General features: G+C 37.8%; 1 protein-coding gene across 5 annotated transcripts in view; it reads left to right on the plus strand.

Annotated features, from left to right (window-relative positions):
- The window catches only part of USP53 (ubiquitin specific peptidase 53), an 82716-nt gene that overhangs the window by 25673 nt on the left and 44868 nt on the right, over positions 1–12175 (plus strand). For 4 of the 5 annotated variants that reach the window (XM_033215124.1, XM_033215122.1, XM_033215126.1 and 1 more), the window contains one exon: positions 11337–11429. In XM_033215124.1, the coding sequence (XP_033071015.1) occupies positions 11337–11429 (93 nt within the window). Of the gene's footprint in view, positions 1–11336; positions 11430–11721; positions 11842–12175 lie in introns of those variants that run through there. The other variant, XM_033215127.1, reaches the window with a different exon arrangement.

Genomic DNA, 12175 nt, shown 5'->3' on the forward strand with positions numbered 1-12175 from the left:
TATACCTTAAAAGAATTCATATATAATGATTCACTTTTCATGTGTATTGTTTTTTCTTTTGAAAACTAATAGAGAAAAATATTTGTTGATTAGCTCATTTGACAGATAAACATGTGTAGAGTGTGTCAAGTGTACAGACGTCTGAGTCAGAACTGTGTTCTCCGTTGCCTTCTACCTGAGACAGATGCCAAACTTGAACGTTCTCTAACTCACCCAGGAAAGAGAAGCAGCTGGTATTAAGAAAGTGTTAATTTACTTTAGTTCACTTAAATGCTACTGTTCTGCCCTGGCTCAAAGATCCTACTGACATTACTGTGACAAATGCAGAAAAATATTTATTCAGTGGCAATGGATATAGTGAAATATTAGATACCAAAAGACCTGGAATTAAATGCTTTTGATGGAATCAGGCTGTGAGAAAGGGTTTCTGACATTTCAGATACTTTTCTGTTTATCCCTTTTCCTACTCTTTTTCCCTTTTATGTTTTCCCCTCTGTTTCTGTCCTTTTCATTAGTTCAGAGTTTCATGTATAGTTCAGAGAAACAAAACGCATATTAGAACGGGTGAAAATTTTGAGTAAGGAAACTTACATGGATCAGAACATTGAGAAGTATTCCTATGATGATGTATTTTTAAAAAAATGAACGTTCTTCTGACATTTACCATGAAGACTGTTTACTTATACTATCTGCATAGTTGCCATTTCTGGTGCTCATCAGTTTTTTGCATAGATCCACATTCCATTTGATATCCTTTGCTTTTGCTTGAAGGTTCTTTCTTGTAATACAGGTTTATTGGTGATCAATTCTTTCAGCTTTTGTATGTCTGGAAAAGATCTATATTTTACTTTTGTTTTTGAAAGATATTTTCCCTCATTAAAGATGGTCCAAGTTGACATTTTTCTTTCAGTGCTTTAAAGATTTTTGCTTCTCTGTGTTTTAGCTTGCATTATTCTAATGAAAAATCTAATATTCTGATATTTGTTTCTCTGTATGTTATTCTTTTTCTCTAGGTGCTTTTAAGATTTTCTCCTTATCATTGGCTTAAAACAATTTAATAATGTTTCTTGATATAGGTTTCTTCATATTTCTTGTGTTTGGGTTTGTTGAGCATCTTGAATCTGTGGGTTTTGGATTTAAATCAAATTTGGAAACACTTTGTTATTTCTTCAAATAATTTTTCTGTCTCTTCCCTCCTTTGGGGTTTTCCAGTTACATATGCAGTGGGTTGCCTGAAGTTTTCCAGTTGTTCTACAGCTCACTGATGCTCTCTTTATTTTCTTTCTCAGTCTTTTTTTCTCTTTGTGTTTTATTTTGTGTGGTGTCTGTTACTCCATTTTCAAGTTCATTAATCTTTTCCTTTGTATTGCCTAACTGCTATTAATCCCATCCAGTGTATTTTTTGTCTTAGACATTGTAGTTTTCACTTTGAGAATTTTGATCTTGGTCTTCTTAAAATCTCTTTCATGTCTCTACTTAGCATTTGCTAGTCTGTTAAACATGTGAAGTGTAGTTGTAATAATTGTTATTATGTACTTGTCTGCTAATTCTGTTATTTGTATAAATACTGGGTGTGTTTCAATTACTTGTTGTTTTTTTTTCTTTCCTTGTTTTTGTTTTCTTTTAATACTTGGTAATCTTTTGTTGGATGTCAGACAAGTTTTACCTTGTCAGATTATGGATTTTTTTTTTTTTTTTTTGCCAAGAAGAAAAAGGCAGCTTTATTCAATAAATGGTGTAGGGGAAACTGAATTTCAGTACACAGAAAAATAAAATTGGACCCTTATTTCAACACCATATACCAAAGTCAATTCAAAATGGATTAAAAGCTTAAACATTCCTGCATTAGTTTGCTCGGGAAAATTGTCAACAAGGAAAAGAAAGAGAGAAAGAAAAAAAGACTTAAACATAGGAGCAAGAACCCTAAAACTACTTGAAGAAAACATAGGGTGGTCAGATGACAGCCTTCAGAAAGAAAGAAAGAGAGAGAAGAGAGAGAGAGAGAGAGAGAGAAGAAAGAGACAGAGAGAGAGAGAAAAGAAAAGAGAAAAGAAAAGAGATTATGGATATTTTTATATTCCTAAAAATAATCTAGAACTTTGTTCTGAGACAGAGTTTATTTGGAAGCAGTTTGATCATTTTACTTTAAACTTTGTTAGGCGGGACAGAGCTGTGTTTACTCTTGGGTTAAATTCTCTGCTATTGAGAGTCTTCTTTTTCAACCATTGCTCTGTGAATTATGAAGTTTTCTACTTTGGCTGCAGGAATAGGCACTATCTTGGGCCTGTGCGAGCTCTAGGCACTATTCCTTCTAATCTTTTTGGGTGTTTCTTTCCCAGGCCTCAGACAGTTTCCTCATAGTACACCCCCAAATACTGGAGGGGGATCCTCTACTGATCCCTGGTAACTCTCTGTGCAGCTCTCTGCAGTACTCTGCCCTGCCAACTCTAGCAGCTTTAGGGGATCTACTGGTCTCTGTTGTCTGCCATATAAGCTAATTTACAAAGCCAATTCTCCCTGACAAAACAACTATTCAAATAGATTTTCTATGAGATAAGACCTGACTTTCTTTTTGAAAATTCAGAATACAAATGTTGATTTGCAATTTGATGAATACTTTTTTTTCTGTTTTTTTTTTTTATTATTATACTTTAAGTTCTAGGGTACATGTGCATAACGTGCAGGTTTGTTACATATGTATACTTGTGCCATGTTGGTGTGCTGCACCCATCAACTCGTCAGCACCCATCAATTCATCATTTATATCATGTATAACTCCCAATGCAATCCCTCCCCCCTCCCCCTTCCCCATGATAGGCCCCAGTGTGTGATGTTCCCCTTCCCGAGTCCAAGTGATCTCATTGTTCAGTTCCCACCTATGAGAGAACATGCGGTGTTTGGTTTTCTCTTCTTGTGATAGTTTGCTAAGAATGATGGTTTCCAGCTGCATCCATGTCCCTACAAAGGACGCAAACTCATCCTTTTTTATGGCTGCATAGTATTCCGTGGTGTATATGTGCCACATTTTCTTAATCCAGTCTGTCACAGATGGACATTTGGGTTGATTCCAAGTCTTTGCTATTGTGAATAGTGCCGCAATAAACATACGTGTGCATGTGTCTTTGTAGTAGAATAATTTATAATCCTTTGGGTATATACCCAGTAGTGGGATGGCTGGGTCATATGGTACATCTAGTTCTAGATCCTTGAGGAATTGCCATACTGTTTTCCATAATGGTTGAACTAGTTTACAATCCCACCAACAGTGTAAAACTGTTCCTATTTCTCCACATCCTCTCCAACACCTGTTGTTTCCTGACTTTTTAATGATTGCCATTCTAACTGGTGTGAGATGGTATCTCATTGTGGTTTTGATTTGCATTTCTCTGATGGCGAGTGATGATGAGCATTTTTTCATGTGCCTGTTGGCTGTATGAATGTCTTCTTTTGAGAAATGTCTGTTCATATCCTTTCCCCACTTTTTGATGGGGTTGTTTGTTTTTTTCTTGTATATTTGTTTGAGTTCTTTGTAGATTCTGGATATTAGCCCTTTGTCAGATGAGTAGATTGCAAAAATTTTCTCCCATTCTGTAGGTTGCCTGTTCACTCTGGTGGTAGTTTCTTTTGCTGTGCAGAAGCGCTTTAGTTTAATTAGATCCCATTTGTCAATTTTGGCTTTTGCTGCCGTTGCTTTTGGTGTTTTAGACATGAAGTCCTTGCCCATGCCTATGTCCTGAATGGTACTACCTAGATTTTCTTCTAGGGTTTTTATGGTATTAGGTCTAACATTTAAGTCTCTAATCCACCTTGAATTAAACTTCGTATAAGGATCGTAAGGAAAGGATCCAGTTTCAGCTTTCTACTTATGGCTAGCCAATTTCCCAGCACCATTTATTAAATAGGGAATCCTTTCCCCATTTCTTGTTTCTCTCAGGTTTGTCAAAGATCAGATGGCTGTAGATGTGTGGTATTATTTCTGAGGACTCTGTTCTGTTCCATTGGTCTAGATCTCTGTTTTGGTAGCAGTACCATGCTGTTTTGGTTACTGTAGCCTTGTAGTATAGTTTGAAGTCAGGTAGCGTGATGCCTCCAGCTTTGTGCTTTTGACTTAGGATTGTCTTGGCAATGTGGGCTCTTTTTTGGTTCCATATGAACTTTAAAGCAGTTTTTTCCAATTCTGTGAAGAAAGCCATTGGTAGCTTGATGGGGATGGCATTGAATCTATAAATAACCTTGGGCAGTATGGCCATTTTCACGATATTGATTCTTCCTATCCATGAGCATGGTATGTTCTTCCATTTGTTTGTGTCCTCTTTGATTTCACTGAGCAGTGGTTTGTAGTTCTCCTTGAAGAGGTCCTTTACATCCCTTGTAAGTTGGATTCCTAGGTATTTTATTCTCTTTGAAGCAATTGTGAACGGAAGTTCATTCCTGATTTGGCTCTCTGTTTGTCTGTTACTGGTGTATAAGAATGCTTGTGATTTTTGCACATTAATTTTGTATCCTGAGACTTTGCTGAAGTTGCTTATCAGCTTAAGGAGATTTTGGGCTGAGACAATGGGGTTTTCTAAATATACAATCATGTCATCTGCAAACAGGGACAATTTGACTTCTTCTTTTCCTAACTGAATACCCTTGATTTCTTTCTCTTGCCTGATTGCCCTAGCCAGAACTTGCAAGACTATGTTGAATAGGAGTGGTGAGAGAGGGCATCCCTGTCTTGTGCCAGTTTTCAAAGGGAATTTTTCAGTTTTTGCCCATTCAGTATGATATTGGCTGTGGGTTTGTCATAAATAGCTCTTATTATGTTGAGGTACGTTCCATCAATACCGAATTTATTGAGCGTTTTTAGCATGAAGGGCTGTTGAATTTTGTCAAAAGCCTTTTCTGCATCTGTTGAGATAATCATGTAGTTCTTGTCTTTGGTTCTGTTTATATGCTGGATTACGTTTATTGATTTGCGAATGTTGAACCAGCCTTGCATCCCAGGGATGAAGCCCACTTGATCATGGTGGATAAGCTTTTTGATGTGCTGCTGAATCTGGTTTGCCAGTATTTTATTGAGAATTTTTGCATCGATGTTCATGAGGGATATTGTTCTAAAATTGTCTTTTTTTGTTGTGTCTCTGCCAGGCTTTGGTATAAGCATGATGTTGGCCTCATAAAATGAGTTAGGGAGGATTCTCTCTTTTTCTATTGATTGGAATAGTTTCAGAAGGAATGGTACCAGCTCCTCCTTGTACCTCTGGTAGAATTCAGCTGTGAATCCATCTGGTCCTGGACTTTTTTTGGTGGGTAGGCTATTAATTATTGCCTCAATTTCAGAGCCTGCTCTTGGTCTATTCAGGGATTCAACTTCTTCCTGGTTTAGTCTTGGAAGAGTGTAAGTGTCCAGGAAATTATCCATTTCTTCTAGAATTTTAGTTGATTTACGTAGAGGTGTTTATAGTATTCTCTGATGGTAGTTTGTATTTCTGTGGGGCCGGTGGTGATATCCCCTTTATCATTTTTTATTGCATCTATTTGATTCCCCTCTCTTTTCTTCTTTATTAGTCTTGCTAGTGGTCTGTCAATTTTGTTGATCTTTTCAAAAAACCAACTCCTGGATGCATTGATTTTTTGGAGGGTTTTTTGTGTCTCTATCTCCTTCAGTTCTGCTCTGATCTTAGTTATTTCTTGCCTTCTGCTAGCTTTTGAATGTGTTTGCTCTTGCCTCTCTAGTTCTTTTAATTGTGATGTTAAAGAGTGTCAATTTTAGATCTTTCCTGCTTTCTCTTGTGGGCATTTAGTGCTATAAATTTCCCTGTACACACTGCTTTAAATGTGTCCCAGAGATTCTGGTATGTTGTATCTTTGTTCTCATTGATTTCAAAGAACATCTTTATTTCTGCTTTCATTTCATTATATACCCAGTAGTCATTCAGGAGCAGGTTGTTCAGTTTCCATGTAGTTGAGCGGTTTTGATTGAGTTTCTTAGTCCTGAGTTCTAGTTTGATTGCACTGTGGTCTGAGAGACAGTTTGTTATAATTTCTGTTCTTGTACATTTGCTGAGGAGTGCTTTACTTCCAATTATGTGGTCAATTTTGGAATAAGTGCGATGTGGTGCTGAGAAGAATGTATATTCTGTTGATTTGGGGTGGAGAGTTCTATAGATGTCTATTAGGTCCGCTTGGTGCAGAGATGAGTTCAATTCCTGGGTATCCTTGTTAACTTTCTGTCTCGTTGATCTGTCTAATGTTGACAGTGGAGTGTTGAAGTCTCCCATTATTATTGTATGGGAGTCTAAGTCTCTTTGTAAGTCTCTAAGGACTTGCTTTATGAATCTGGGTGCTCCTGTATTGGGTGCATATATATTAGGAGAGTTAGCTCTTCCTGTTGAATTGATCCCTTTACCATTATGTAATGGCCTTCTTTGTCTCTTTTGATCTTTGATGATTTAAAGTCTGTTTTATCAGAGACTAGGATTGCAACCCCTGCTTTTTTTTGTTCTCCATTTGCTTGGTAGATCTTCTCCATCCCTTTATTTTGAGCCTATGTATGTCTCTGCATGTGAGATGGGTCTCCTGAATACAGCAGACTGATGGGTCTTGACTCTTTATCCAGTTTGCCAGTCTGTGTCTTTTAATTGGAGCATTTAGTCCATTAACATTTAAGGTTAATATTGTTATGTGTGAACTGATCCTGCCATTATGATATTAACTGGTTATTTTGCTCGTTAGTTGATGCAGTTTCTTCCTAGCCTTGATGGTCTTTACATTTTGGCATATTTTTGCAATGGCTGGTACCGGTTGTTCCTTTCCATGTTTAGGGCTTCCTTCAGGGTCTCTTGTAAGGCAGGCCTGGTGGTGACAAAATCTCTAAGCATTTGCTTATCTGTAAAGGATTTTATTTCTCCTTCACTGATGAAACTTAGTTTGGCTGGATATGAAATTCTGGGTTGAAAATTGTTTCCTTTAAGAATGTTGAATTTGGCCCCCACTCTCTTCTGGCTTGTAGAGTTTCTGCCGAGAGATCTGCTGTTAGTCTGATGGGCTTCCCTTTGTGGGTAACCCGACCTTTCTCTCTGGCTGCCCTTAAGATTTTTTCCTTCATTTCAACTTTGGTGAATCTGGCAATTCTGTGTCTTGGAGTTGCTCTTCTGGAGGAGTATCTTTGTGGCATTCTCTGTATTTCCTGAATTTGAATGTTGGCCTGCCCTACTAGGTTGGGGAAGTTCTCCTGGATGATATCCTGAAGAGTGTTTTCCAACTTGGTTCCATTTTCCCCCTCACTTTCAGGCACCCCAATCAGACGTAGATTTGGTCTTTTTACATAATCCCATACTTCTTGCAGGCTTTGTTCATTTCTTTTTCTTCTTTTTTCTTTTGGTTTCTCTTCTCGCTTCATTTCATTCATTTGATCCTCAATCGCTGATACTCTTTCTTCCAGTTGATCGAGTCGGTTACTGAAGCTTGTGCATTTGTCATGTATTTCTCGTGTCTTGGTTTTCATCTCTGTCATTTCGTTTATGACCTTCTCTGCATTAATTAGTCTAGCTGTCAATTCTTCCACTCTTTTTTCAAGATTTCTAGTTTCTTTGCGCTGGGTACGTAATTCCTCCTTTAGCTCTGAGAAGTTTGATGGACTGAAGCCTTCTTCTCTCATCTTGTCAAAGTCATTCTCTGACCAGCTTTGATCCGTTGCTGGCGATGGGCTGCACTCCTTTGCAGGGGGAGATGCGCTCTTAGTTTTTGAATTTCCAGCTTTTCTGCCCTGCTTTTTCCCCATCTTTGTGGTTTTATCTGTCTCTGGTCTTTGATGATGGTGACGTACTGATGGGGTTTTGGTATAGGTGTCCTTCCTGTTTGATAGTTTTCCTTCTGACAGTCAGGACCCTCAGCTGTAGGTCTGTTGGTGATTGCTTGAGGTCCACTCCAGACCCTGTTTGCCTGGGTATCAGCAGCAGAGGTTGCAGAAGATAGAATATTGCTGAACAGCGAGTGTACCTGTCTGATTCTTCCTTTGGAAGCTTCCTCTCAGGGGTGTACTCCACCCTGTGAGGTGTGGGGTGTCAGACAGCCCCTAGTGGGGCATGTCTCCCAGTTAGGCTACTCAGGGGTCAAAGACCCACTTGAGCAGGCAGTCTGTCCGTTCTCAGATCTCAACCTCCTTGTTGGGAGATCCAGTGCTCTCTTCAAAGCTGTCAGAGAGAGATGTTTGCGTCTGCAGAGGTTCTGCTGCCTTTTTGTTGTTGTTGTTTTTTTTTTAGCTGTGCCCTGTCCCCAGAGGTGGAGTCTACAGAGACAGGCAGGTTTCTTGAGCTGCTGTGAGCTCCACCCAGTTCGAGCTTCCCAGCGGCTTTGTTTACCTACTTAAGCCTCAGCAATGGCGGGCGCCCCTCCCCCAGCCTCACTGCTGCCTTGCGGTTAGATCACCACAGACTGCTGTGTTAGCAATGAGGGAGGCTCCGTGGGCGTGGGACCTTCCTGGCCAGGTGTGGGATATATTCTCCTGGTGTGCCCGTTTGCTTAAAGCGCAGTATTGGGGTGGGAGTTACCCGATTTTCCAGGTGTTGTGTGTCTCAGTTCCCCTGGCTAGGAAAAGGGATTCCCTTCCCCCTTGCGCTTCACAGGTGAGGCGATGCCTCGCCCTGCTTCAGCTCTCGCTGGGTCGGGCTGCAGCAGCTGACCAGCATTGATTGTCCAGCACTCCCTAGTGAGATGACCCCAGTACCTCAGTTGAAAATGCAGAAATCAGCAGTCTTCTGTGTCGCCCGCGCTGGGAGTTGGAGACTGGAGCTGTTCCTATTTGGCCATCTTCCTCCGCCCCCCTGATGAATACTTTTTAAAAAATGCTGAGAAATAAATTGTAGAATATGTCTTATAAGAATTTACTAAACACAATATTAAAATGTTTGGATCTGATATAAGACAGAAAAATGAATTTATATGCCATTTCATATTAATATTTAAGCTATTTCTTACATTATTTTCAAGTAAAGAATGTATGATGAAAGGTTTTTATTTAACGTATATATAGATATGTGTTGATCTTTTGGGAATAATATAAGAAATATGTATAAATATTCAAAAATACATTAATTTTGTTAGGCACCATTTAAATTGCTACATGCAAATAATGAAAAAGTATATATTGCTAAAAACTAATTAGTTCAACAACTAGTTTAAACCTTAATTTTTAAAAATAAGTGATAGAATATAATCAACATTTTAAAATGAAATGGGACCAGGAACATTGGCTCACACCTGTAATCCTAGCACTTTGGGAGGCCAAAGTGAGTGGATCACTTGAGGTCAGGCGTTTGAGACCAGCTTAGCCAACATGGTGAAACCCCATCTCTACCAAAAACACCAAAATTAGCTGGGCGTGGTGGCAGGTGCCTGTAGTTCCAGCTACTCAGGAGGCTGAGGCAGGAGAATCGCTTGAACCCAGGAGGCTGAGGTTGCATTGAGCCAAGAGCACCATCACACTCCAGCCTGGGCAAGAAAGTGAGACTCCATCTAAAAAATAAATAAAAATAAAATAAAATGAAATGGATGAAGATTAACTATAATTAGGATAATTATTTTGTGATAGCGATTTGTTAAAGTAGTCTTTACACTATTGTGTTAAAGACAGTAATGTACAGGGAACTTGAAATAAATCACAAAACATTTTATCTGTAGTTTGATCCAGTGTAACTCAGAGTTTTTGTAATCATAGAAAACATTCTGGTTACCTTTGGAAGACTTCACTAACTTTATAAACAGATTATAGAGGGTATTCTATTTTAGCTGAATATTTTAAACTTTTATCTAATGCAAAAGCAGTACAATTAGGCCTAATATAACACATTAGTGTGATTTTAATGTCTGAGAAGCAAAGTTATAACATTTAATATTACAATACTGTTTAATAGCTCACATTTGTTGTATTCTTACCGCTTGTTTGAACATTACATATGTCACCTAATTTAATCGTTACAACATCTGTAAGAGGTAAGTACTACATTTATCTTTATTTTACTGATGAGAAAACTGAGTCCCAGAAAATATTTTGCCTGAGTCAGTCCAGAAATTAGTAAACAGTAAACCCAGAATTAGAAACCAGACACTTGCCTTCAGATGTGTTTTATTAACCTCAGTGGTATACTATTTCTAAAGCTGTGCTATCATTAAATCATTTTCTTTGTTGGTAAAATGGATTTCATTGTGTTTTTAAAAATATGCTAGGATGTGATACTCAAGAAAGTTTTTAAACATCATCAAGTGCTTTGCAAAAACACTGAGTTATCTGTGATAGAAAAATTGATCCTATTCATTATGCTTTAATAAAAGGCAACGTTTAAGGAGAAATTCTAAAATGACATTTAGTTGTGGAGTAGTTGAAAATATAGGACATATTAAAACCAGTTTGTTTTTATTAACTTTTTGTTTTTATTTGGGAGAAAGGAGAGATCATGAATAGATTTTCTTAGTTACGTTATTTGAGGACACGACTAAAAGATAGAGAAATTTGAAGATATTATTTGTTTATTGTAGTAGTAGTATCAGTCACAAATAGCAACTGGTACTCATTGCATGCCAGTTGAGTACCATACCCTGCTCTAGAAACATTACATATTATTTAATCCTTACAAGAACTTTATGAGACACAAATACTATTCTTATCCTCTGTATAGAATTCAGGTTTTTCAGAATGATTTTAAGTACTGGACTGATTTGACAGTTACAGTCTTTTTGGGTTTGCTTCATCTTTGTCTTTTTTAGTAGCAGAAGATAAGTGGATAATTGTAGCAAGTATATGCTTGAGTAATTTATTAATGGCTGCTGCTTACTATGCTGTACACAGGTACCCCCTTTCTTGTTCCATGTACAGTGACCGCACACACCTCTGCTCACCCCTTTTTCTAGCCATAATGTGCAGATCCCTGTTTTGTACACTCTGGCTTTAAAGTCTAATTATATTTCCTTTCAAAATTTCAGTTTGTTTCAAGTATTATAATCACTTCCTCTTTCATGTCTCTGCCAACTTCTCTATTTGGTATTCCATGTTTCCTGTTCAGACCAAATCCTTAATGAGGAGTTGGTTTTTGCCTGCTGCATGCCTGTCATGGTTTTTCATGTGCACCAGTAACAGTATCTTCTGAATCCAACTTTTATATATGCACAACATGCATGTAGCAATTTTATACTTGCTGTTATTTCCAGTGGTTATGTATGTCTGATTATGTACAGGCAATTAAAAGAAGTTACTTATTAGCCTTTTGGAATTTGTAAAATATCTAAATCTGTCTTTTGTTATAGTAAGAAAAATCTGTTTGTTTCTTTTTCCTTCACATCTTGCTGTTTTTTAGGTCTTATGGCAATTGGATATATTCCGACGAAGCTTGCGGGTTTTGACTGGACATGTTTGTCAGGGAGATGCCTGTATATTTTGTGCATTGAAGGTAACTTTTTAATAGCTCTGAAAAATTACTATCAATTGTTCCTTCAAAAATTTAAGTTTGATAATTGATATATTGGGTCAGTTGTAACTAAAGTTCACTGTCAGGTGATTAACAGTTTTGAAGATGAATTCTTCACAGTGTGACTTATTCAGGTTTGTGTTTTCATTTTCCTCTTTTATGTAAGGACAGTTAAAAATTAATATTCTAAGTAGAAAATTGTTAGGAACATTATCTTTTTCATTATTTTGCAGTTATTCTTACTCATTTTAACAAATGTTTTTGGAGCTACTACTGAGTTCTGGGTACCAGTGTAGTGACTGAGGATACAGCAGTGAACAAAACTGATGAAAATCCCTGTTCTCATAGAGCTTGTATTATAGAGGAGGAGATAATAATAAGAAAGCAAAATATTGTAAGTATGTTAGATAGTAATAGTTGTAACAGTGGAAAAATACATCAGGGAAAGAAAATAGGGAGTGTTACGTAGCCAGGAAAACCTCACTGAGAAACTGATATTTGAATCGAGACCTTGAAGAGCCCTCCCTCCAGGTAGACAAAGAAACAGCAACTGCAAAGGCCTTGAGGTATGAGTATACCTGACATATTTAAGGAACACCAAGGAAATATGGGTGGCAGGAGCTTTATGAGCAAGGAAGAGAGTGGTAGAATATGAGCTCCGAGGTGAGGGTAGCCGAGGTGGCTTTAAAACATATCTGCAGATTCTTTTGCATGCTTCCTTATCCAAA

This window comes from Trachypithecus francoisi, unplaced genomic scaffold (assembly GCF_009764315.1).
Source record: "Trachypithecus francoisi isolate TF-2019V2 unplaced genomic scaffold, Tfra_2.0 Lachesis_group1, whole genome shotgun sequence".
Taxonomy (NCBI): Eukaryota; Metazoa; Chordata; class Mammalia; order Primates; family Cercopithecidae; genus Trachypithecus; species Trachypithecus francoisi.